The following is a 27,148-nucleotide window of genomic DNA, read 5'->3' as shown; positions in this document are numbered from 1 at the left end:
GGACAATTACCTCTCATGGCCTGGGCTGAAAAAGCCAGAATAACATCCATTTAAATAAAGTAAGACTCTGCATTTTTCTTTGACATAAAAAAGCCTTAGTGGTGAGAAACCCAAGGCTAGCATGGTCGTGGCTCTACAGTTCCCTTGGACTCAGGCTCCTTTCATCCTTATCTTCACTGTCCTTGCCTGTGACTTGCACCCATGTGACCTAAAAGGGCCCCTGAAGCTCCAGCTGTAACATCTTTATTCCCAACAGCAGGAGGAAACAGAGATTTTCCACAAGTTCCATACAATGCTTTTATTTATATCATTGGCTGTAACTTCATCCCATGGCCATACCTAGCTACAAGGGAGGGTAAGAAATTGGATCTTTTTACTGTATGCTATTACCACTCTGAATTGGATTGGAATTCTCTTACTAAAAGAAGGGGAGAATGTTCAGAAATAGCAAAAATTGTATGTTCTTTAACACTTCTCACCCGAAGACCTGTGATATCATTAATTCAAGTCAACAGAAACTTTTGTAATCGAGGGGAAATCCATTCCAAGAAAACATAGTTTCTTATTTCAAGAGATTGTTTGAAAACACATTACTTGATAAAGGTTGAGTTTATTTTTACTCTTGTCTTAGCCTTAAGAAACTAATCGTACTGAGAGTTCATTGCATCTGTTTTTCTCTGCCCACGACATTACTTACTGCAGAAATTACAAGGGCTCCCTTAGAGGTCTTAATCTTGGTATATTTATGAAAAGGAGAGTAACAATCATACTATTGTGAATTTGCATTATCTGAAGTAATATAAATACCCCCCATCTTTTGGCTATGGAAGTTTCCAGTTTTTTCTCATTTATCTTAAGAGCTGTGCTGCTAAGTCTTTACAGTCTGGTATTTCAGAGGACCACTTGAAGGGAAATGCACTTCCCTTGAAGAATTGCACAGAGAAGAGGGGAAGGCAGAAAATGCCACAGTCAACAAATTGTCACAAGTACCATCAGAGAGGGTTTGACAGTGTGCCCAAGGAGAGGGAGGAATTAAGTGTGATGAGAGGGACCTGGGGACACCTGTTTGTGTGTGTTGTGTTGAAGAGTAGTCTGAGTAAAGGCTCATTTATCAGCCTGGAGACCAGGTCTTAGAGATAATGCTAACTATTGGGGGGGGGGGGGTAAAATAAAACAGAAAATGGGTGGCTTGCAAAATGAAAGCTGAGTAGAATCTACCCCTATGTTCTGTTTCATAGAGACCCAAACATGGGGCTCTGCAGTGGCTCAGTCAGTTAAGCATCCGACTTCGGCTCAGGTCAAGATCTCACAGTCCATGGGTTCAAGCCCCACGTAAGGCGCTGTGCTGACAGCTCAGAGCCTGGAGCCTGCTTCAGATTCTGTCTCTCTCTCTCTCTCTCTCTCTCTCTCTCTCTCTGCCCTCCCCCACTTACACTCTGTATCTCTCTCTCTCTCTCTCTCTCTCTCTCTCAAAAATAAACATTAAAACAACAAAACATAGAGTCCCAAACATGACCTATTTAAATGACCATAGGCTATGGGATTCCATGTGCAACTTTTCTATCTAGTTTAATTTTACAGGAGAATATTCTGATTCCAAAAGTAGTTTATATGACCTAAATCCTTCATGTTTGAGCAGATCTTGAATTTGACATTTGCTGAGAATCTGATATGGGCCAAGCACTAGGAGAGTTTCTAAGGATATGAAGACATAGTCTGCGGGTGGGTGGCTCAGTTGATTAAGTGGCAGACTTCAGCCCAGGTCATTATCTCATGGTTCATGGGTTCGAGTCCAGCCCCGTGCTCTTTGCGGACAGTTCACAGTCTGGAGCCTGCTTCAGATTCTGTCTCCCTCTCTCTCTGCCGCTTCCCTGCTCAGAGTCTCTCTGTCTCTCAAAAAATGAATAAAAACGTTAAAAAAATTAAAAAAATAAAGACATTTGTCTTCACCTTAAAAAAAAAACCAACATATTAAAAAACAAGGCTTGGAAATAAATAAATGGGGGAAAAATGCAAAATAAGCTAAGCCTTGAAATAGGAGAAGCCAAGGAACAGTGATAAAAGAAAAGGGACATAATTGGTTTTGTGAGTTAGGAACACGTCACGGAAAAAGGCAGCACTGGACAGGGTTCTGGGGATGAGGAGACCAGGTCCAGGTTCATAATGGTATCTCACATTTATAAGGACATTTATCCATCTTTTCATGGGTATTATCTCATTTAACCCCAACATCATCCCTGTGTTGAGTTGGGACAAGATTCTAGAGCATTTTGTGCCCAGGTCCTGCCTCTCCTCCCTCTGCTGGGCTAGTCACATCATGAAGACTGCTTCTTGAGCGAACAGCTCTTACCTTATGTAATCAGTGGACACTGTTAACATTCTATAACAGACCGTCTTACTCTCTAGGAGACTGGTGTGGACTGGTTATTCTCAGCACCTACTTTGGAAGTTCTTTGAGGACAATGCTGTGTCTTTGTCTACAAACTCTGGTGGTAACTGTTGTGTTATGACCAGTTTGTCCTGATACATAGATGTGTGTGTGTATGTGTGTGTTATAGGATGAAAATGTGCCACCAGTGTCTTTTCTGAAGATCTTGAAGCTGAATAAAACAGAATGGCCCTACTTCGTGGTGGGAATAGCATGTGCCTTTGCCAATGGGGCCCTTCAGCCGGCATTTGCAATCATGTTCTCAGAAATGCTAGCGGTAAGTTTGAAACCATCATGTAGTAGTTTGAATTAAATGCGTTCTCGGGGCACCTGGGTGCCTCAGTTAAGCATCCAACTCTGTATTTTGGCTGAAGTCATGATCTCACAGTCTGTGAGTTCGAGCCCCACACGTTGATGGTGCAGAGCCTATTTGGAATTCTCTCTCTCTACCCTTTCCCCGCTTGCATGCTTTCTCTCTCTCAAAATAAGTAAGCTTTAAAAAAAATAAAAATTAATAAAAATTAAAAATCCGTTTTTGTGCCGACTTCCCCACTGGATCCATTTTGGAGTAAAGCCGCCTCCATTTTGGAGTAAGCTGAAGTTTTTAATTCCCCTTTGAGGAAAGACGCAAGACAAAAGAAAAGGTAGCCTTTCAAACGATTCCAAGTTATGATACTAATGAAAATGTAAGTTATAAAATCACTAACAGAGGCTTTTAATTAGCTCTTCATTGAGGTGAAGACGGTGCTCCCTTTCCCAATTGAGGAGAGCAGGTGCAGGCTCCAGGAAGGCTGGGAGGAGGTGAAGGACAGGCTCAAGTCCCAGCCCCCAGGGACCAAGCGCTGGGCACAGACCGGCCTCGCCATTTCCCGGCTGTGCATACGTGGGCTGGGTGCTGCCCTTGTCGGTCCCCAGTTCCTTCATGTATAAAGTAATCCTGCCTCAGAGGCTGGCTGAGGATGGAAAGAGATGCTACAGATAAATATAAGGGGAGTGTTTAAGAGTGTCTGCCTCAGAGTGAGTATTCAAAAACTAATACGAAGTACATCATTGTTTTAGCAATCCTTCCCTGGCCTGAAGAGTCTAAGAAAAGTCATAGTATCTAATCCAACTTCCTTGGGGAACATTTAGAGAAAGTTATCAGAAACATCTAAGGCTCCATTATACCCACCATTTATATTGTATAATCTTAGTCAACCCCTAACATTATTGCAGAGACTTTCTTGTTAAGATAAATTCTTCTTCATCATGTTATAAGTTTATTGTACTTGTGACATGGGACGTTGGTCTCCAATTAAGAGCACAAGCCAAAACAGTAGTAAATTAGAAAGGACCCTTCAAATGTTTTAAAATTAGAAAATAAAGCAATCCCTAGCTCTCTTGCAATTCAAGAGCTGTGCAGACTGTATTTCTATTTTGGGGCCTCTCCTACATGCCAAATGGTGTCCTGGGCACCAGAGATAAAGCAGAAAATAAACCAAGCCCTGCCCTCAAACAATTTACTTTCTGTTGGGACAAACACAGAACACACAAACAAAACACAAACACGTAGCGTGTCAGGGGACAGCAAGTCTTTTAAAGGCAGGGCCTGGCAGCAGGGGGCTGGAGGTGGAGGTGCTGTTTGATGTTAATTGGTCAGGAGCAGGCAGAGCCCCTGTGGGGCAGGGGTGCAGGGCTGGGGCCAGGCAGGCACCAGTTGGGGCAGAGGGAACAGCAGTGCAGAGGAAGAGGAACAAACACCAAAATGTGCAACCACACACAATCCAGATGCAGTGTTTCTTCTCATGTTAATTACCACGTGACCCTCAAGTTCTGGGAGATGGGAAGTAGCATCGTGGTCCCCAAGAGCCTGGGGAGTGGGTACAGTGAGGTTCCTGTTTCATGGGTGCAGAGTGGCAATCTGAGATGATGAAAAAGTTCTGGAGATGGGTAGTGGTGAAGGTTGCACGATACGACACAGTGAATGTATCTTATGCCTCTGAATTGTACACTTAAAAATGGTTATGATGGCAAAGTTTTTATTGTATGTCTTTTACAATTTAAAATAAAACCTCACATGTTCAAAGCCCAGTTTTTAAACTGTAATGCTGAAGCCATTATTATGGGAAGAGTGAAGAGAATCATGTAATCCAAGTGGGCATTTTAAATGTTCTTTTGTAGGTTTTTGGACCAGGGGATGATGAAGTAAAGCAGTGGAAATGCAACATGTTCTCGTTGCTTTTTTTAGGTCTGGGAATTATTTCTTTTTTTACTTTCTTCCTTCAGGTAGGTACCTATGATTTCATCTTCTTGTAAGTCTACCTTCTATTAGAGAATATAAACAATCTATTAGGTTTTATTATCTATTAATATACATTAATTATCAATTAAAACCTAATGGAACTTTTGAATCTTAAATTGAAATGAATTGCAAACATAGTCTGTGCAGCTCTTTCAGAGGGCAGTGTCCTGAGCAGAAGGAATAGAGACTTTGCTATGTTCTAAATTATACTATGTCCCAGGTTTGCCCACAGCAGACATTCATTACAAAGGAAAAAAGAGACTTGAATTCATAAGAGAACATAAGTACCAGTTAAACTCATTATAAACTAGAAAAAAAATCAGTACACCAGTATATTCTCTTTTTTGCTATTACTTTTGGTACCGTTTCAAGCAACTTCTCTGATCTTTTCCTCCTTAACAGATGAACTCTGTGTAAGAACATCTATAATACTGCATTTATATATTGTAAACCTGGGCAAAATGAACTAAAAAGCCTGTTCTGTTTGTACTTTTCTACCTAGATTTACTAAATTTCTTTTGTCTCTGTAACTCAGCACCACACAGGCCTTTCCAATACAATCCAGTAAGTCAGCAAAATGAGGTTTCCTAGTCTTGTCCACTATGCTTGTCTTCTGTCATTGTTGAGCCAGTGGTAAAAGTAAGCCAAGCTTTTTATTTGGAAATCATTGCCTTACTGGTAGCAACGCAGTGATGCAATCCATCCCAGGCCCTGGTGTGTTAGGGAGTGGGGATAGTTTTAGAAATGTATTTTATATACTGTGGGAACAGTGGGATGACGAATAGAGCTGCAGTGCCCACATTGGCCTTGAGCGCTGTGCCGGCCGAGGAAGGAGGAGACCGCAGTGGCCCGGGCTTGGACTCCTGGGGCAGACTCATCCCCAGGTACTGATCACCTACTCTCCTGGCTTAATAAAGACTCCTGATGGTTCCTCCCAGAGCATTCTCTGCACACCTACACCAAAGCTCTGTGTGCCTGGAGGTCTCACCCAGCTCAGCGGTGGACATCTGTGCTGCTCTTCCATTTGAACGTGGCATAATTGAGAGAGGAATTTTCTGGCGAGGCCGCTTGAGGAGGAAGAATAGCCTAATTGTTCCCCCAATCTGAGAACAGGTGGAGCTGTGACAGAGAACCAGCAAACTCGTGTGGAACTTGATAGTACAGACCTCCTCCTTCCCTCTACACTACACAAGACAGAATGTGTTCCTGCATGGAGTTTTGTTACTTGTGCTTCCGGCAGTTTAAAGTATCAGGAACATGCCAAAAGTTGTAATTCTATACGATACTGTGCTTACTGAGATGCCCTTGAAGGTTGGGGAAAGGAAATACGTTTAGAATGTTACAGAAGCCAGGGGTGTCTGCGTGGCTCAGTTGGTTAAGCATCTGACTATTGATTCCAGCTCAGGCCACGATCTCACAGTTTATGGGTTCTAGTCCCATGTCGGACTCCATACTGACAGTGCGGAACCTGCTTGGGATTCTCTATCTCTCCCTCTCTGCCACTCCCCTGCTCACGTGCTTGCGTGCTTTCTCTCTTTCAAAAATAAATTATTAAAAAAAATTTTTTTAAAGAATGTTTCAGAAGCCATAACTGGACATTTGTAAGGTGTTTGGTGTCAGGATTCTTTTGTATGCTAATGATTGGGCAAGTACATGAATTTGAAATTCGGACTTGGAATTAGTATTTGGTCATAGACTTTTGTTACCTGAATAGTGGACTAATGTATGTGTAACGTAAAAACTAATATGAGTATACCCACTTGGGTCAAATACTACCGATCATCAAAAGGGACAACAGCTTTTTTTTTTTTTTTTTTTAACCAGGGCTTCACTTTGGGGAAAGCTGGTGAGATCCTCACCACAAGGCTTCGGCTAATGGCTTTTAAAGCAATGCTAAGACAGGTAGGTGTGTACACTGGAGAATGCCTTCTGCTCAGATTTCTTAAATTCACAGCCTCTTTCTGTCGTTTGGGTGTGTGTAGTTCATGACCATGCCCACCTACCCCATCCATGCTTTCTTGCAGGGACTGGGCAGGGCCCTACCATTTGTCCTGGTCTTTCAATATCCAAAGACTTTTCAGGAATTTCATGGGAGGATGCTTAATTTAGGTAGCTTTTTGAGCTTATTTTGTAACTGTCTCTATCCATATGGATACTGTCATTTTTAAGGACCTGTATCTCTTCTCTGGATTCTATGCAGGCCCAAGCTAGGCATCTGAGACCCCAAGATATCTTGAAACAAAGGAGAAGGTGGTTAGTAGGATTCATGTGCCACAACTGACTGTGCTAACTATACATTTTCCCAAATGTTGGTAACTGAGTTTCGGTTTTGTCTTGAGCTCTGTTTTCATATTAATTCACGTGTTGATTCACTCAGTCATTACCAACTATGAGCCCCTGTGCTATTACCCGGGACTATAAAATGCATTATGTGCCCTCTTGAGAAGTCCACAGTCTTAGTGCAGGACATATGGGGAAATGTGCTTATATGAATTCTCTGTTTTTATGGAGGAGGCTTAAGAGAGAGGGCCAGAATATTATCCATGCACTTGACAGGAAGTGATTATATCCGTGCTCACAAAAAGCCCATAGCAGGTATCCTATTTAGAGCAGGTCTGAGTTGAGAAATGTTTTTTGCAGTATCTTTTCAGTGTTGATATGTGGGGAAGATGATTTGCTGTGAAACTCACATGCTATGGATGAGTGTAGGCTGCGGTTAAAATCTTATCTAACGTACACTTTTTCAATTTTTGGTTAAAGAAACCAAACCAAACAAAACATGGTGAGGAAGCAGGGCTGATTTTCTCCTGTTTAGGAGTTACAGGAGCTGTGTTGAGCACCACTCCATCCCGTCTATGCAGTACATCACCTCAGCAGGGAGGAGGTGTCTGCAGTGCATGGGGTAAGGATGGGGTGGTGAAATGTGCCCACCTGTGCCCACCCCCTCAGGTGCAGCTGACGGGGAGCACAGCTGCAGCTAGAGAAGCCCTACCCCACTCCCGGCCCCCAGATCAGCTGTGCTCTCCCGGCCACAGCAGGGCAGCCTGGAGCAGGGGTCCTAATGGACCCCAAGGGTGCGTGTTCCTGTCAGGGACCACAGCTCCGCACTGCATGTCCACTCTCCCCTGACTCCAGGGCCACATTAGGTATGGGTATTTCCAGCATTGAAGGTTTTGGAGGTTTCATCTACTTTTCTTGGCTCGTTTTAATTTGGAACTAATTTAAAGGTGTGCTTTGTGCCACAGGACATGAGCTGGTTTGATGATCATAAAAACAGTACCGGTGCCCTTTCTACAAGACTTGCAACTGATGCCTCCCAGGTCCAAGGAGTATGTAGACTGCATTCTACTCTTTTTCTTTAATGTGGTTTTGAATAAAAATGTGGCATAGCTGCATCAGTGATGCTGCTTTCAGCTGGAAATAACAGAAAACTCAAACCTAAACAATAAAGAGGAAAGTTGGACTTCAGGGTTGATTGATCCATTGACTCAAAGCCGTCATGAAGGACATGTGTGCCCTCTGTGTGTATGTGTGTGTAGTTCTGTGTGTGCGTGTGCCCTCTGTGTGTTATATGTTCTGTGTGTGTGTGCCCTCTGTATGTGTGTGGTTTTGTGTGTGGCTCTGTGTTTGTGACTCTGAGTGGCTTTCAGTCCTCCAAGATGGCTTTATCCTAACGCTCCTTTCCTCGTGGTGGTAAGATGGTTGCCAGCGACAAACAGGAGGGTCCAGTGAGAGAGCGCCCACCTGTACCTCAGCCACCAAACAACCACCTTCCCTTAAATATAATTAAGGCTAATTTGGGTTATCTGCCCAACCCTTAGCGATAACTGTCTCTGGGGACGGCCTCATCTCCTTGGCGTAGGTCCCTACCCTTGGAGCTGAGGGTTTTTCTTTGAAGCTTCCTGCTCCTACACAATGCAGAAGCAGTGGGAGAGCCACCTGCCATGTCCCGAACACCAGCCCTCCTTTTCTGAGCCTACACACAGTAATTCATCTCGATGTATGCTTTCTGGTGGGTAGTCTGTTAGGACACGTACACTTCGTAACGGATGGTTTCTTGAGGTATATAAATTCCCCTCTTACACATTTGCAGCAAAGGGTTCTCCAAATGACCAGAGTACGCTGGGGTTTTCTCTCTAAATGTTGCTTTTGTGCAAGAGTGCCTATGCCCCACATCCTATCCCCAGGGCGGAGCAGCTGATGGCCTGGTTCTGTAAGGCTGAATCCAGGTGGGAAGGACAGGAATGAGAATTGAGGGGCATGAGCAAAAAAAAGAACTGCAGAGCCTCATGAGTTAGGCACAGGTGTTGTGGGTTTATTGCAATGAAAGGGGGCAAATGTAAGCCAGACCCACAACCCTCTCCTCATTCTGAACTGGAAGCCTGAGGGATTTGCAGCTTAAAACACAGCTCCCTCTTTTCTTTTGCTCTTCCAGGCCACAGGGACCAGGCTGGCTTTAATCGCACAGAATGCAGCTAACCTTGGAACTGGTATCGTCATATCGTTTATCTATGGTTGGCAATTGACCCTTTTGCTATTATCAGTTGTTCCAATTATTGCTTTATCAGGAATCGTTGAAATGAAAATGTTGGCCGGAAATGCCAAAAGAGATAAAAAAGAACTGGAAACTGCTGGAAAGGTGGGTCAAATAAGGCTTCAGTTAGTGTAAATATTGTTTTTAGACATGTATTTTATTTGAGTTATTTCAACATGCATGTTTTGATAATTAAATATGCTTGATACAAGTGAATAACTGTCAACACTGTATGAAATAGTTTATCTGTAATAATGCCTATAATCTGACAATGGGATCATTAATATAAGGGTCTTAGCCTGTAGAAAAGCACTTTATATGTGGTTCTTATAAAGAATTTCTGAATATCTGAAGTCTGTTTTGCCTTTTACTTCATAACCTGATGCCATTGTCGAAATAAATATCACCCCTATTTTACACAGGAGGAGTCCTTAGGGCAGAGAGCCTAAGTGAATTGTTTAAGTTAGTAATTTGCTGGTGCATAGGGGAGCAGTCTTTTCTTCTTGGCTGTGATTTCTATAATTAAGGTGGGTAGCCACCAGATGGCAGTAATGCTTTGATTTGTGCTTCCAACTATCCTGGCAATTGGGCAAATATTTACTTCGGCCCTTGCTATGTACCAATTACTGTGTTTATGCACCAACTCATCACATTCTTAGAGTAATTCTATGAAGCAGGCACTAACGTTATCCCGATTTTATAAATGAGGAACTTGAGAAACTAGATAAAGGCGTTGGCTGGGATTCAAGTTCTGGTCTAATTTCAAAGCCCTTTAGTATGTGGTCCCTATGTATTGAAATGTATCTAAATCTACATCTAAACATTTTACTCACATGTATATGCTTTTAAATATTTAAATATAGATTATAGCCAGGAATATTTTTATTTATGTCAATATTATCCTCTATTGAAAGATGAGGAGGGGAAACAGATAATAAGTAGAAATTGTGATCTAGTTTCTACAGCACCACACTTTACACAGCCCTTTCAACCATGTTACTGCGACTGGCTTTCACTCTGGTTATGCGAGGGGGGTAAATAGTATGGCCATGTTACAGGGAAGAAAGTATTCAGAGGGTCAGTGACTTGTTCCAGATGTATGTCACTTAAGGTATGAGATTAAAATTCCATGCAAGCATGTTTGCACTAACCCACTAATGTCCAAGGAAACCATTTCTGTTTGTCTCTTAACCCACATCAGCTGTAGCTCAGTGTCATGTTGACATCACCCCTGGGTCTCCTTCAGAATGCTTCATTCTTGTCTTCAGCCCACATCCTCTCCTGGAGCCACTAGGACATTTTATAGTTCTGAGACTTGAGAAGCCCTGGGTGTTCAAAGTGCTTGAAGATTCTCTTGGCTGCTGGCTGTGTATATTTTAAGGCATCACCTCCTGGACTTGTGTTTGGCCCAACTGCTGAAAAAACTCTGTAGTTTTTATTTCCCTTTTCCCCGAACCCTGTTTCTTCCACATTTCAGAAGGGAAAATTGTCAGTAGATAGAATGAAGGTCAAGTTTTCTTAGACTAGTTACATGAAAGAAAACATCTCGAATCTAGTTAAGATAATAGTTTTCACTCTATTGAAAATGACTAGGAACACTGAAAGGTATCAGGAGGGGGGCAGTTAGAAATGACCTTATGGCAAATGAAAGATAACCTCTTGGATTATTAGTCTCCGTCTTGGTAGTCACTGTGTATGATACAGGAGAAGATCCCCAACTTCTCTGGTCCTCACTTTATACTTTAATGAACTGAGAAATTTGATCCAATAATGTCCCTTCTTTCTTCCAGCTAATACTCTCATTCTAGGAACCAGAGAATAGCCTGGAGTGGCCAGTCTGAAATTATTTTTAATAACCACTTAAACCTAATAAGGTTTTTTTTTAATATAGCGTGAGTGGGGCACCTGGGGGGGCTCTGTCAGTTGAGCATCAGACTCTTGATTTCTATGCAGGTAATGATCTCGTGTTTGTGGGATTGAGCCCTGTGTCAGGCTCCGCACTAAACATAGAGCCTGCTTAAGATTCTCTCTCCCTCTCCCTCTCCATCTGCCCCTAGCTCTCTCTCTCAAAACAAAACAAAACAAAAAACAAAACAGCTGTGTGTGTGTATATATATATTTATAATGTCAGAAACTAGAAATTTTAGATGATAGCAATGAGTCATAATTCAATTTTGTTTACTTAGTTAACTCTTAACACAGAATGAGGGTTAGAAAAAAGGTCCTGGAACACCCCCGCCCCCCACCCCCATCACAGTTTTTTGGTTGTGGGTTGTTTTTGGTTTTTTTTCCCCCCACAAAAATAAAAGCTCTTACTAACCTGGGTATAGATTAATCATAGTTAAGTACATCAGGATTTGGGATCCATTTCCATTTTCATTTCTCAAAAAGGGCTTGGTAATGAGGATGTTGACTCTTTGGCTGGTAAAGAGGTGGGGAGAGGCTGCATTTAATCCTCCTGACAAGGGCCCTGCCTAATGACTGAAATTATAACCCCGCTGAACCAAGCCTAGCCCATGACCAGAAAATCAAGAGGTGAGTGTGAAGTCATTAACAACTAGCTTCTCCTTGTGTAAATTACAAAGCAGGGCAAGCAGTAAGCATGACAGGTTACGAATGCAGACGCAGAATTCTTGCCTACTTTTCAACTCTGGAGCCTCAGCAAGTTAGTGACTTCTCTGTGCCTCAGTTCCCACATCTACAAAAACAGGAAAATACTGATCTCACAGGGTTGGTGTGAGGCTAAGTGGGAGCCTGTCAGTTAAGTGAAGGAATACCTGGCACATAGCAAAAGCTCACAAAGCAAGTATTCTCTAGTCTGGCTGTCATTACCATTAGATTTTTCATTTCTAATTAAAGATAAAAGGTCATTCAGCCTAAAATATCGAATATCTTGCCTTCATCTGGTTGCAGAGAACTGATGTAAAAATCTTAAATCTGATCAAACAAAAACATAAACTCTTATGCTCTTTGTGTTAATAGTTTAGATGAGCCGCCTGTGGAACTATGCTTTATTTGTTTTTAAATGTTTCTTTGTTTTTGAGAGAGAGAGAGAGAGCAGGAGAAGGAAGGGCAGACAGAGAGGGAGACAGAGGATCTGAAGCAGGCTCTGCACTGACAGCAGAGAGCCCAATAGAGGACTCAGACTCAGGAACCGTGAGATTGTAACCTGAGTCCAGGTCAGACCCTTAGACCCTTAACGGGCTAAGCCACCCAGGTGTCCCTGGAACTATGCTTTAAACTAAGTCACGGACCATTAACATTAGTCAAGGGTGGTTTGGCTATAAATGTCAAAAAACTGCTTTGACTGGCTTGGGTAAAAAGGGTTTTGAGATAAAGACACAGGGAAGTGCAGGGAATACAGATGGATTATATTACTGTAAAATCGCCACCAGGTCCTCTGTTGGAGCAACAAGCTCCATGGTGTCTGAGTCTCTTTACACCTTTGTTCCCTTCCTCCCCTGCTGAATATTCAGACCAGCTTCCTCCGCATACCCAGTGTGGCTCCCCACATGGAGACCTTCATCTCTGAATCCACAGGACATCCTGGGTCAAGCAGTGGCCTCCAAGTCTAGTAAACCTATCCATCTGGTGCCTGTCCCTAGTTTAAGCAGGGACTTAAGGCAGAGTTATGTTGTTTACAATTGGGATCTTCGTTCCAGTTGTGAGTGACCAGTTTCTCTAGGGATATGTGCATGGAGGAAATGACCGGCCCCTTCAGTGGGCCCTTATAAATTCCATAGCGTAATGCTAGGATCCTCTCTTTTAGGGCCCTACCCTGTAAAGAAAGCAAAGCCACAAAAGGCTGTGACTAAAACCAGTCAAGTAACTAACTGCTGGCAGGGCTGCAAATAAAAACCGGTTTCTGGTGTTGAGACCAGTATGTTTGCTCTAAGCTTGTCAGTCTCCCTGGACATCTGAAGACTTGCCCACCAAGTCTTACAAGATTTGCTTTTAAGATGTCCAGTTTTGTCACAGAGTTCATCTTGAAGAACACCTTATGCCATTGCTGTCAAAACTGAAGAAATTAAAAACCTGTCAACAAAATGTTGAGGATTCTTTTGACAGAGCCCTAAAGTGTATATTTTTCATTATCCAAAAATGAAAGTCCCACTTCTCATCAAGATCTGTTCTACGTTACAGATTGCAACGGAAGCAATAGAAAATATTAGGACAGTTGTGTCCTTAACCCAGGAAAGAAAATTTGAGTCGATGTATGTTGAAAAATTGTATGGAGCTTACAGGTAATGAGCATATGTGATTGTTGCTTAGAAACTACTGCTTTCCTGAGGTTTAATTATTGTTCCCAAAAGATAATAAAAATTGTGCTCAAACAACAATAGAACTGGAAGGATGATATTTTCTCAGTAGCTCACTGAAAATAAGTAGTTTTTTGATTGCGCTATAGGATTGGATTTTTACATCTCTTGTAGAAAAAATAGGTGTGTTCTCCAAGACCTAAAAGACACAGAGGTCTGTGCAAACAAATGTTCCTTAGTGTAGGCAACTCAGACACCCAGTGTGGGCGTTTAAGGATAAATATTATTTCAGGGAATTCCTCAAACTTTTATTTTCTTGGAACTGTGTAGACTGAACTAAAGATGAGACTTACTTGGTTAGACTATTCCATTTGTTCTCTGGATGAGGACCAGACCCAACCTACTCTGAAAACACACGTCTCCTGTCTCACTAGTTCTTACTCGAGCAGTTTAAGAAACTCAGTGGCACTATTTGCAACTGGTTTCCAACCAGGCAAGGCCTAGTTTTATAAACGAATATATTTTAAAACTAACAAAAATGAAAACAACTTACAGTACAACTTTGTAGACGAGAACAATAGTTCGAACGCTTATAAATTTGAAATGGGAGAATTGAAATTCTCATTCTATCTCCTTAGTTATGTACACTTCATGAAGTAATTTTTCTCTCCATTTGATGCTTGACATATACGTGTATGTGCCATTACCTAAGACTTCTGGTTAATTTGAATTGCAAGGGAATTAAGGAAGAATTCATTTTCAATTTGATTATAATTTATTTTTTAATTTTTTTTTCAACTTTTATTTATTTTTGGGGCAGAGAGAGAGCATGAACGGGGGAGGGGCAGAGAGAGAGGGAGACACAGAATCGGAAGCAGGCTCCAGGCTCTGAGCCATCAGCCCAGAGCCTGACGCGGGGCTCGAACTCACAGACCGCGAGATGGTGACCTGGCTGAAGTCCGACGCTTAACCGACTGCGCCACCCAGGCGCCCCTGATTATAATTTAAAGATTGAATAGCATTGTAAATTGTTGAGCAATTTTACATATTGACCATGCTCACAGGATATAAGTTAAAATATCCAAATCAGTAATATTTTGAATTTTCCCATCTTTCCAAATGCCTTCCTATTTTAATCTAGGAGAAAATAAATTACTGTTCTTTTGGAGGATTTAGAATACTGAAGTATATACAATAAAGTAGCTATGCTGATAAAGGATAGCATGTGGTCTAATTAGAAATGGTGTCAAACACATTGTATTGGGGCTGGTGGGATCTAGCTCAGGGAGGAGCTTCTGATGGGTGTCTGCATAAACCTCAGTGACCCTACTTGTCTGAATCTGAAATGTGAATTTGACGTACGAGGCTATACCTTGTCATTATTAGAAGGCAAGATAGTAATGAAGAAATTGCATTGAGACCATTCCAACTTTAGTCCTAACTTTGACATCCTCCACATTTTTGATAAAACAGTCATATTTATATCATAGGGGTTGAATATCTGATTGACTAGATACTAACATTTAATAATATCAGCACCTCTCATTTGAACAACCAATAATGAGGTGCTTTGCTAGACATTTATATTTGTTTAATCCTCAAAAGAATTCTGCATCATGCTGTTTATTCCCATTATACAAATTGGAAAACATGATACACAGAGAGATTGTCACTCACTCAAACTAATAAAACTGGAGTCAGAATATAAATCCAGCCTTAGAAGCTGTTGCTCTTTCTTTGACAAAGTGCTAAGAGAGGCCAAAGAGAGGGTTATGAATATACTAACTTGCCTTTCAGGAATTCTGTGCAGAAGGCACACGTCTATGGAATTACTTTTAGTATTTCACAAGCATTTATGTATTTTTCCTACGCCGGTTGTTTTCGATTTGGTGCGTATCTCATTGTGAACGGACACATGCGCTTCAGAGATGTTATTCTGTAAGTAAACTTAAAAATAGATTATTCTAGGGGTGCCTGGGTGGCTCAGTCGGTTGGGCGACCGACTTCGGCTCAGGTCATGATCTCACACTCCGTGAGTTCAAGCCCCACATGGGGCTCTGTGCTGACAGCTTAGAGCCTGGAGCCTGTTTCAGATTCCGTGTCTCCCTCTCTCTCTAACCCTCCCCGTTCATGCTCTCTCTCTGTCTCAAAAATAAATAAACGTAAGGAAAAAAAGTAAAAAAAAAAAAATTATTCTATAAAAAGGTTTTAGAAAAAGGTTTTAGTAGGTCTATGTTAAGTTTGGGAATAGAAAAAAAAACACGTGCTCTAAAATGAGGTCAGAGAGTTGAATCTGCCACAGAAATCTGATCTTGATAATACTCCAAGTACAATTTAAACATCCGAGTTGAAGTAAAATGAACCAAGCTCCTAAAAATGATCATATACCAGAATTGTAGTAATACACAGAACTCCAGTCAAGAGGAGAGCAAGGTTTCTTATTGTGGAGTGTAGGCAGAAATAAATTGTAATGAGAAAATCGCTGGTTACCATGGACTCAAAACAGAGGGTTAAATAGCTTGCTGTTGATCTGCAACTAAAGATGGCATTGATAATGGGATGGGAATGCTTAACTGAAATCTGGCAGAGCCTTGTTCCCCTGACTAGGCCTGGGATGACCTTGCCAGCATTGCCTCGTAGCCTCTCCTTTTTTCTCGGTTTCCAAGGCTAACCAGTGGTCTTCCTAACGGATGCATTCCTCTTTTCAAAATATGCTAAATACATTCAATTAGGTTGCATTCTTGTTTTGCCAAAGGGAAGCCATTCTTTTTAAGATCACTGGGCGTATTTCTGCTCTAATGGGTTGATTTTAAAGTAGTAGTAGTGAGCAGCCTTTTTTCTGAACAAGGTCAAGACAAGGAAAGCGTTTTCATCCAAAATTAAAATAACTATGAAAAAAGGTATATATAATGTTCATAGCTTTCAGGATCCCAGGAGGAAACAGATGCGCCTTCAAAGCAGTAACTAAGAGTTTGCTAAAGGGTCTGTTTATAAAGGTGTGAGAAGAGTTAAGGTAAGCACTACCCAGGAAAGCTGTGAACACCCCAGCAGTTTGCAGCTAGGAACCAACCACTGAGAGCCTCAGCCTAAAGGGCCAGAGGAGGGGAAGAATCTCAGAACACCGCATAGGGGGGCGTCTGTGGTCCCTGATGGAGGGACACCAACAACACAAGAACCTAACCAGACAGAGCCAATACCCTGGCCTCACACTCCTCCAGCCCTCCCTTCCCCTGCTGTTGCCTTTCATGGCCAAACCCCATCAAAAGCCAGAGGACAAGAAAAACCTTTTGATGCCATCCATGAAGGTCAGCCTCTCAGGCAGGAAGTGAGATGGTACAAGATGGGGGGTGGGGGTGAGGTGGAGAGCGGGGGTGAGGTGGAGAGCAGAAAGTGGTTGGAGAGGCACAAATGGCAATATCCAGCTCTGGGAATTACAACTTAGAGTACTTTTATTTTCTAGAAGAGCATCACTGAGAAAATTGGCCCTGCTTTTTTGTTTCTACTGATGAGGGAATATGAGTCAGGCTAGCCCAAGCTAGCAACCCCCCACCCCCACCCCAGTCCCCAGGTGGGATCTGTGTGATACTCCTTGGACACTCCTGGCTACCCAAGAACAAAGGAAAAGGGTTTAAGTGCTTGCCGTGGTAGTGTGGGAAACTAAAGCAAAAGAAAAATTAAATTCCCTTACGGCCCTCAGCCCATTGACCAGTCCTTGAAACTGGCAGAGTGACCTCCCTCCAGGAGCTGAGCTGCTTAGATTATGACACTTTGTTAGGGGCAAAAGAGAACCTTAGCTTATTATCCCAACCTCAAGGATCCTGTAATTCTACTTCCTTTATCTCAATTGCCCCAGGATATATGCTGGCAATCATACTCCAAGCTTATGCCCCCCCTCCCCAGTATACATTTGAAGGGTCTCATGGCTGGGGTTTTATTAAATGATAAAAAATGGCGTTTTCCTAGCAACAGCTAGCCCTTCAAGGTCCTGGAAACCTTGCTTCCAAAATTCCTTAGAGACTTACTCTCTCCCTGACCCCTTCCCAACCTGAGGGTATATAATGATTTACCCGTCAAGACCCCATACCATACAGCTCTTCCCCCTGCATGGGTCGTGTCCCCATGCTTTATTAAAATCACCTTTTTGTACCAAAGACATCTTCAAGATTTCTTTCTTGGTCATTGGCTCTGGACCAGCCCACCATCTCCCCAAAACTTCATCACTACCATTAATAAATTAAATTCTGGATAATTGGAAGACAACTTTTTAATCTTCAATGCTAAAGCTAATTTATAGGCTATATCAGAAAGCTAGGCAGCAACATGCTGATTCATTACTATTTTAAAATTTAGTTTTTGGTAACCAAACTTACCCAGTATTTAAGGGAAAGCCTTATTACACCCACCATTCCTGCCCCCTGGTGTACTTAAAACATATTTTGATACCTTAGATTTAGAAGTTTGGGACATGAAGGTTTTAAAAAAATTTTTTAAGTATTGCTAGATAAAAATTTTCCTCCCCTCCCCTTTTTCTAGGGAAGCTCTGATGTCAGAAGTAAATAGTTTTGTGGAGATACAGATCTCAGAATCTTTAGCCCTTCCTAAAAGATACTATAATGTATTATCATTCTACAAAGAGAAGATCATTGGAAAATAGAACTTTAGGGCAGTTGTTTTTCTGAGGGTAGTGCCAATAGTTAGCTGAATTGTAAGAGAAAACCTAGTTCTAGTAAAAGAACTTATTTTCCCTAACAACATTTCTTTAACTACAGTGATTAATACTGTTTGGGAGCCTAGAAGAAACTACCAACTGGAAGTCAGGGCCAGCAATTCAATAGGAAACATCCTTTCTTGTTGGAGGCTGATCACACCTGCCCCCAAACCCCCCCCCAGCCACCCTCCCCCCCCCCCCCCCAGCACTCTGTATGTACTTCATTCCGTTCCCTCAGGTCTAAAAAGGGTATAACTAGTCACTAAAAGTACTTGAGGTCACAGTCAGATTCAGTTATAAGCCACTTCCTGAAAAAGAAAAACCATGGCAAGTTACATCAATTTTTGCTTCTCCTCTAGATGTCCTTTGTTAGTGGAATTTCATGGAAATGTGTGTAGTGGTCTTGTGATGGGGTCGGGGGGAGGCAGGGATCAGTGAAGGGGTACCCAAGGGAGTAAAGAAAATCAATACTAGTAAGCAGTATGTCTTTGGACTTCGAAATATCACAGAGCTAATTATAGAAACTAAGGTTTTCATTCCTCTCCTTCCTTCTAGGGTTTTTACAGCGATTGTGTTTGGTGCGGTAGCTCTAGGACACGCTAGCTCCTTTGCTCCGGACTATGCAAAATCCAAGCTGTCTGCAGCCCACTTATTCATGCTGCTTGAAAGGCAACCTCTGATTGACAGCTACAGTAAAGAGGGCCTGAAGCCTGTGAGTTCTCTGTTGCCTGATGAATGCTTGCTTAATTTTTCCGAAAGGCTTGGTGTCTGCTAGATTATAACCGCAGGATACGTTTGTAATGATTCTATCAGCCTGTTTTAGCTTACTCTGGGATATTTACAGGGCTAATATTTGGCCTGCATCCTTAACAGTTTAACATTTCATAAGAGGTTTCAAGGATTCTGAAATAGAGTACACTGAAAGTAAGGAAAGAGGAGCCTGGGCTCAGTGAGTGGAGCATGCGGCTCTTGATCTTGAGGTGGTGAGTTCAAGCCCCATGTTGGGCATAGAGCTTACTTAAAAAAAAATTTTTTGGGGGGGGGCGCCTGGGTGGCGCAGTCGGTTAAGCGTCCGACTTCAGCCAGGTCACGATCTCGCGGTCCGTGAGTTCGAGCCCCGCGTCGGGCTCTGGGCTGATGGCTCGGAGCCTGGAGCCTGTTTCCGATTCTGTGTCTCCCTCTCTCTCTGCCCCTTGCCCGTTCATGCTCTGTCTCTCTCTGTCCCAAAAATAAATAAACATTGAAAAAAAAATTTTTTTTTAATCTTGAAAAGCTAAAACCTCCTGTATTGAATGAAGAGTCATAATAATGAAATTTAAAAAAAAATTAAAATACTCCAGATATACAAGAACTGAGTAATTCCCATGAAAACTGTTATTTCTGCATGAAGGTCTATGCATGTAATTCTATGGGTAAATGCAAATAGCAATTGTGCTGGGGTGCCTGGCTGGCTCAGTGGATATAGCATACAACTCTTTATCTCAGGATTGTGAGTTCAGGCCCCATGTTGGGTAGAGAGATAACTTAAAAACTACAATCTTTAAAAAATATTAAAAATAGCAATTGGGCTTTAATCACATTTTGTAATGACAGTGTTAAATTGGTAAGAAGGCTCCTTCATTCACATTAAGAGTAATAATGCTATACTGTCTCCAAAGTTAATTCAAATTTAGATCTGAATGTTCGTTGTAGGACATGAGCTGCTGTACATTATAATGCACAAGCAGCAGTGTGGGGAAAGAAATGAGGAGTTAGTTTTTCTGGGACTTTATGATGGATGTCACCTGCTGAGAAAATGGCCATGCCCCATGAATGAGATAAAGAGGTGGCCAGGGGGTACCCTGGGTGGCTCAGTTAAGTGTCTTGATTCTTGATTTCAGCTCAGGTCATTGATCTCAGTGTTCATGAGTTTCAGCCCCACATTGGGCTCTCTTGCTGTCAGTGTAAAACCCTCTTGGGAGTCTCTGTCCCCACCCCTCTCTCTGCCCCTCCTCTCTCTCTCTCTCTCACGAAAAGTAAAAAAAAAAAAAAAAGGTGCCAGGGTTGGAGGCCAGGGCTGTCCACCGACACCTCACTCAGACACTGCACTGAACGCCCAAGCCTTTGAGCCTTTGGCCACTGGCTTGGCTCTAGCCTCAGAATCCTCATCTGGGAAAGCTAAATAGTTATCTAAATGAACCAGAAATTGAGTTTAGAGAACAAGTTTTTCTAATGTGACTCTAACTTTTACCGCATTCTCCTATCTTCATTTTATGTAACAACAACTTGCTTTCAGTAATAACCAGTGCCAACACTTAAACTGAATATGAATTTTATGTCTTTCTACTTTATCTTTGCTAAAGTTGCTGTGAAAGACTTGTAATAATTATCAGACCAATTATAATAGCAACATTAAACTTTGGTGTTGTTTTATTTTGTTTTTAGGATAAGTTGGAAGGAAATGTGACATTTAATAAAGTCCTGTTCAACTATCCCACTCGACCAGATACCCCAGTGCTTCAGGGGCTGAGCCTGGAGGTGAAAAAGGGCCAGACGCTGGCCCTCGTGGGCAGCAGTGGCTGCGGGAAGAGCACGGTGGTCCAGCTCCTTGAGCGGTTCTATGACCCAATGGCCGGAACAGTGGTGAGCACACTTTCTTAAGTTTGTAACCTGATTTAAGGCTTTACTTCAAGTGGCTGATAAACCAGTATTCTTGTAATGGAAAGAAATGGGGCAAATAAAGGCCTATAATCCTATTTGGTGTGATGACCACATTCTATAAACCTCAAACTGGCACCCCTAGATGAGGAGATGGGAACGATAGGGTAACAATAGCTTGACTACACTGTGTAGGTATGCTGTACTAATACTCTGGTGGGAATATCTTTATTTATGGAGAGGTCAAGACTAAACGTACTTGTTTCTATTCCCTCACCCAGAAGGTTACTGCATTCTCAGCTAATATATCACAAGACTTCTCTAGAAGCACTGCGCCTCCTGCTTAAAAAAAATCACCACCACCAAAACCATATTCCCAAAGACAGTGTCCTTTGAACTTGTTTTATGTAGTATTGAACTCTTGTCCTCAGTGCCATCAGAAAGAGAAATGGGAGAAATTTAAGGCTGGTAGTTCTCAGGGAAAGAGTGGTAGAGGTAGGACAGGAGATACCCAACTTTTGGAATCTGGGGCCACATACTTACCAGCTTTTTTAACTGGTCGACCCAGAAAAGGGGAGTAAAGTCAAGTTGAAAGGTTGGAGTCATTCCAGGAACAGCAGATATGAGTAGGACACCTAATTGCAGACTTCTAGAGGCAGAAGGAACACTGGCCTGGAGGAGGGCAGATAAGGACGAAGAGGAATTTGGAAAGACCAGGCCAAATAAGCTACCATTTTGCTGGTGAGATACAAGAAAGGATGGCCTAGTCACCATAAAAATCATTTTGTTGGCCTCCAACAATGTGAGCACTTAAAGGCTGGGAGTCTTGTTACTTCACAAACTGATGATGCCCACATGCAACAATGCTCCAAATGGTAAATCTATTAGTTTATGATTTGGGGTTTTTTTTTCTTTTTAAGCCCGTCTTATAGTTTGTGGACTTTGGTTTTCAGCTCTTAGATGGTCAAGAGGCAAAGAAACTTAACATCCAGTGGCTCAGAGCCCACCTTGGAATTGTGTCCCAGGAGCCGGTCCTGTTTGACTGCAGCATTGCTGAGAATATTGCCTACGGAGACAACAGCCGGGTGGTGTCACAGGATGAAATTGTGAACGCAGCCAAAGCAGCCAACATCCATCCTTTCATCGAGACCTTACCCCGTGTAAGTTAATGTGTCACTTCTTAGGATGAAATCAGTCAACTGCAAACGGTTTTCATCCTCCAAGCAGTACACAAAGTTACACACCAACAAAATCTTAGAGGAGAATTTATCTCTTTAGTAGCACTGGGACCTTGGACAACACACTGAACTGCATACCATGTTTCCTTCCTGGCAAATGAGAATATTAGTCATCATGTCTAGATCTTATAAATGCAGTGAGAGGCAAATGAGGTGACATTAGCTGCAAACACCGTCTCTCAGGTTGCAAACTGGTGGCTGTGGGCTGTATTCAGATTGCAGTCCTGTTTGATTTATCCCTTATGGTACTTATATTTTTAATGATTTTTGAGGTAAACATGGACATGTGGTTGTAAGGAACAGAGATTTTACGTACCCTTTACCTAGCTGCCTCCAGTGCCATCTTGCCAAACTGTAATACAGTATCACAACCAGGATATTCACTGATAGAACGTGCTCATCTTAGATCCTCTAGTTTTAGTCGTCATTTGCTTCTGAGTTTAGTTCTCTGCACTGTTACTGCACGTGCAGACGCCTCCCCAAGCATCCCTCATGTTGCCCCGTTACAGTCAGGCACCTCTCCCTTTTCTCCTCACTCCACCCAACCTTTGGCCAACCACTAAGTTTTCCATTTCTCTAATTTTCTACTCTAAGAATGCTATATAAGCATGCATAGACTATTAAGATGAGCTTTTTCCACGCAGCATAATCCCCGCAAGTTCTTGTTCTCTATAGTTCATGCCTTTTTCTCTCTTTAGTGCCATGCCATCCTGATTAGTAGGACGAGTAAGATTGCATGGTACGGATATACCAGCTCGTTGAGCCATTCACCTGTTGAAGCCTATCTAGGTTGTGTCTAGGTTTTGGCTATTAAAATCTCCTAAGTATTACTGTACAGGTTTTAGCGTGAACTGGAGTTTTTATATCTCAGATACATGCCCACAAGTGCAGTTGCTGGACCATATGGTAATTGTGTGTTCAGTTTTCTAACAAACTGCTTAACTGTTGCCCAGAGTGTACCATCTTGTGTTCCTACCGGCAGGTGTGAATTACAGCTTCTCTGCATCTTTGCCAGCATTTGCTGTTGTAATTCTGATAGGTGTGTAGTAATAACTCATTGTGGTGGGTTTCCTAATGAGAAATGTTGAACATCTTTTTACATACTTACTTGGAAATACAGACTGTATTTCCTTTTTGGTGAAATAACTTGTTTTTTTATTTTCTAATTTGAAAAAAATGTTGAGTTCTGACAGATACTTACATATTTTAGTTATTAGTCCTTTGTCAAATACATAGTTTGCAAATATTTTGAGCCAATCGATAGCTTATTTTTTCATCCTTTAACAGGGTGGGTCCTATGCAGAGCCAAGTGTTTAATTTTGATAAGGTCCAGTTAACACGTTTTCTTTATACACATTGTGCACTTGGTATCAAACAGGGCTATTTCCCTAGCCCCAGGTCTTGAAGAATTTCTCCATTTTTTTTTAAGTTTTATATTTTCGGATAAAGTTTTTCTTTAATGTTTCAATTTATTCATTTGGAGAGGGCATTATTCTCTTATTTGCATGGTCCCCAACTCTCCCTTGTGAGCTTATTGTAGCTACTGTACCTGTAGCCAAAGTGCATTTAAGTCACTATGGATTTAAAAATGAGAAAAAGTTCAGTGGAACAATTTTCTCCAGTAATTGGTAAAGGTGAGTTGTCCTGCAAAGATTATTTGAAACTCGAAAGTGATGGCAGGGATCATTAATCTTGTGTCTCAGCTAGCATCTCAGGTTCCACTGAATTAAGCTGAAATAAATATTTTTACCTTTTCTCTTCTGCTGTAACTAACAATCACAGTCATACACTGTCAAACCCTCCATGTTGGTTAACCTTACTCACCCTTAACACCTAGTCATGGACCCTCATATAGAATTTGATTAGCAGAAAAGCTAAAGCTTCAGCTTTTTACTGACATTGGGCTTGAGGAAATTCACATTACTGCCTAAGCCCTACAGTACTTTTTTGGCCCTTTATTCCTTCTGCTTTTTTTCCCCCCAGCCTAGAATGTTCTTTCTCAAGATGCAGCTTTCCAACTTCTTTCCTTCATGCACAAAGGTTTCTTTCCTTCATGTATCTCTTTCTTGTTCTCCTGCTTTCTCTCCATAGTTGCTATTTGCTGCTTCTGATCTTTCATACCATGTTGAATATATTACTCATTTGGCACCTATTTGACCTTAAGTAGAGTGCTGTATAGGTGGCTGATCTCTTCACATTATAAATTCCTTCAGGGTAACAACAAAACACGCTGCCTCCATTTTTATAGTTCTCACAGTTGTTGGTATAACAGGTATTCCATAAATATTTAAGTGAATGAATGAGTTGAAAAGAGAATACACTAGGTTCCATATGAATATTTAACCTTAAAGTTAAAACTCAAATATTTATATTTAACCTTTAAAGACTGCAAAGACATCAGATCAATTGGCATTATGAGAATGGTAGGAACTCAAGAATTTATTGCTCAAATTTCTGTTGCAGAACACTAGTGAGAACTAAAGAACTTTCTTCTAGTTTGATGGTGATTAAGTGGGGGGAAAAATTAAATGGATCACCAAGTAGCTGTTATGTAAACTTCTGTTTCCAAATATTTTTTTCCTGTTAAGCAGAACTGTCAAATGTTGCAAAGTACAAGTTTATTCGGTATACCTTCAATCAGTTTGGGGGGTTAGGACTTGATTAACTTTACTAATGGTTAACTTGCAGAAATATGAAACAAGAGTGGGAGATAAGGGAACTCAGCTCTCAGGAGGTCAAAAACAGAGGATTGCTATTGCCCGAGCCCTTATCAGACAACCTCAAATCCTACTGTTGGACGAAGCTACATCAGCTCTGGATACTGAAAGTGAAAAGGTGTGGCCTCTGCCCTGATGTTCCATTTACTCTGCATAATAGTTTTTGTGCGCCATCAACTACGAGAAAAAGTAAACAAATTTTTCCCAAATTTTGTAAAATTATCTTATTTCCTAAACCAAAAATATTCGAAAGAAAAAAGCAGCATACATCACATTTTTAGCACAATAATAAAATAGAAATAAAGGGGGACTAATAAGATAATTAAAAATTAAAAAATAATAAAAGGGAACTAGTAAGAGAACTGGACAGAAAACTTAGATACCTGTGATTTAGTGAGAATCGGTTTTTATTATAATTAAAAAGAAAATACTTTTTAAATGCCATTTATGTAAATTTACATGCATTAAAACCAAAGACTCGGGGCGCCTGGGTGGCGCAGTCGGTTAAGCGTCCGACTTCAGCCAGGTCACGATCTCGCGGTCCGTGAGTTCGAGCCCCGCGTCGGGCTCTGGGCTGATGGCTCAGAGCCTGGAGCCTGTTTCCGATTCTGTGTCTCCCTCTCTCTCTGCCCCTCCCCCGTTCATGCTCTGTCTCTCTCTGTCCCAAAAATAAATAAACATTGAAAAAAAAAAAAAATTAAAAAAAAAACACCAAAGACTCAAAGATTCAGAGATGAGAATATAAGAAGTAAAATATTCTTCTGTGATGGTGAAAGTTTAAGGTTTCTGTTCTGATTGATCATTAGATTGTGCAAGAAGCCCTGGACAAAGCCAGAGAAGGCCGCACCTGCATCGTGATCGCTCACCGCCTGTCCACCATCCAGAACGCAGACCTAATAGTGGTGTTTCAGAATGGCAAGGTCAAGGAGCATGGCACACATCAACAGCTGCTGGCTCAGAAAGGCATCTACTTTTCCATGGTCAGTGTCCAGGCTGGGACACAGAACTTATGAACTCTTGTTACATCTTAAAAATAAATTCAAATTATAGCTTTCTCTGATTTAAACTAGAAATCGTTTTTTTTACAAAGAATCATATAATTCAGATATATCTCATTCCATAAGTTTTAGAACATCTGATTTGCTGCTGATACTATAGCATTGCAAGTTCAGGAGTTACAAGTGACACCTGTCTTGAGGTATAAAAATGGCAGCCTAGCTGTTATCAGAAACATACAGAGAAAAGACAAGTTCAAATAAAATAAAGCTATAGAGCTGACAGCACAGACACAGGGAAACTTCTTACTGTCCTGAATAGCTGGGTAGATGACAGAATAGATTGGAAAATTTTCCAAAGAAAAAGGAAAAAGACATTCATTGTTCCACTGCCTACTGTCTACCTTGGTGAGTTTCTAAACTATCCTTTTGGGGACCTGAGGTTTGTTTTTTCCAAAAGAATGGATTCCCAACTTTATCATCAAAGTCCAAGAGAAAATGAGATTCTTACACAAGCTAACCTCACAGGCACACATCTGTTCCTGTAAAATAAAAAATTGAACATTAATTAAAATTTTAACTCCATAAAAATTGCAGTTATCTCAAGGGTAATTTGAAACATTGGAAACAATAAAATGCTAGGTTCTCTATTACTTTTTATCACTAGTCCTCATTTGCCCAGAATATGTTGAGATAGGGAAAAGAAATCTAGGCAACCTTTATAACCATACTAAAAGGTTTTTCCTTAATTTCCCATTTGTTTATAATTTACTGAGGCACTATCCATTCTCACCTCTGTCACAGGCTCTTTAGGTAAATAAACTGCCCCAGCTCCGTTCCTCTATCCGTAACAAACCAGATCTTACCAAAGATTTTTTTCACATGGAACCATGTGGGTAGTGGACTAAATTTCAGATTAACCAAGAGAAGAATAGGGCAAGGGGTTCATTACCCAAGTGGTGACTCAAAAGCCTCTGAAAATTTTACTACTACCAGTCCGGTTGAGACCCAGAAAGCTCTTTGTAAAAAGCATTACAGATGATTTTTACATCAGGCAGGTTAGGGAAACGTGTTAAAGTAGGACAGAAGAGGTTTCTCTGCAGGAGGTGAATAGTTTCTAAAATACCCAAGTCTTTAGACATTATTTAACAACAGCGAACCAAATGATTCTAAATCCCATGGCAATGTAGTCTATAAAATTGTACTAATGAGGAAAAAGGGCCAAAGTACAGAATAGGAGGAAATATGAACTGTTAAGGATGTATCCATTGCTAAAGAAGCCCACTCAACTTTTCACAAAGAAACAGGGGCCACCTGGGTGGCTCGGATGAGCTTCTGACTTCAGGGCAGG

The 27,148-nt window shown here is 41.4% G+C and overlaps 1 protein-coding gene across 1 annotated transcript in view; it reads left to right on the top strand.

The window, feature by feature from the left end:
• ABCB4 (ATP binding cassette subfamily B member 4) overlaps nucleotides 1–25,862 on the top strand; it is a 70,645-nt gene extending 44,783 nt beyond the window's left edge. Inside the window, exons 17-28 of the mRNA XM_043588754.1 lie at nucleotides 2,559–2,705; nucleotides 4,589–4,693; nucleotides 6,534–6,611; nucleotides 7,955–8,038; nucleotides 9,145–9,348; nucleotides 13,387–13,487; nucleotides 15,300–15,440; nucleotides 18,766–18,922; nucleotides 20,635–20,832; nucleotides 21,801–22,007; nucleotides 24,774–24,920; nucleotides 25,609–25,862. Coding sequence (XP_043444689.1) covers nucleotides 2,559–2,705; nucleotides 4,589–4,693; nucleotides 6,534–6,611; nucleotides 7,955–8,038; nucleotides 9,145–9,348; nucleotides 13,387–13,487; nucleotides 15,300–15,440; nucleotides 18,766–18,922; nucleotides 20,635–20,832; nucleotides 21,801–22,007; nucleotides 24,774–24,920; nucleotides 25,609–25,815 — 1,776 coding nt within the window. The 3' untranslated portion in view covers nucleotides 25,816–25,862. The remainder of the gene's footprint in view (nucleotides 1–2,558; nucleotides 2,706–4,588; nucleotides 4,694–6,533; nucleotides 6,612–7,954; nucleotides 8,039–9,144; nucleotides 9,349–13,386; nucleotides 13,488–15,299; nucleotides 15,441–18,765; nucleotides 18,923–20,634; nucleotides 20,833–21,800; nucleotides 22,008–24,773; nucleotides 24,921–25,608) is intronic.
• Nucleotides 25,863–27,148: the final 1,286 nt, after the last annotated feature.

This window comes from Prionailurus bengalensis, chromosome A2 (assembly GCF_016509475.1).
Source record: "Prionailurus bengalensis isolate Pbe53 chromosome A2, Fcat_Pben_1.1_paternal_pri, whole genome shotgun sequence".
Classification (NCBI taxonomy): Eukaryota; Metazoa; Chordata; class Mammalia; order Carnivora; family Felidae; genus Prionailurus; species Prionailurus bengalensis.
This window is presented reverse-complemented; position numbering and strand designations above follow the sequence as displayed.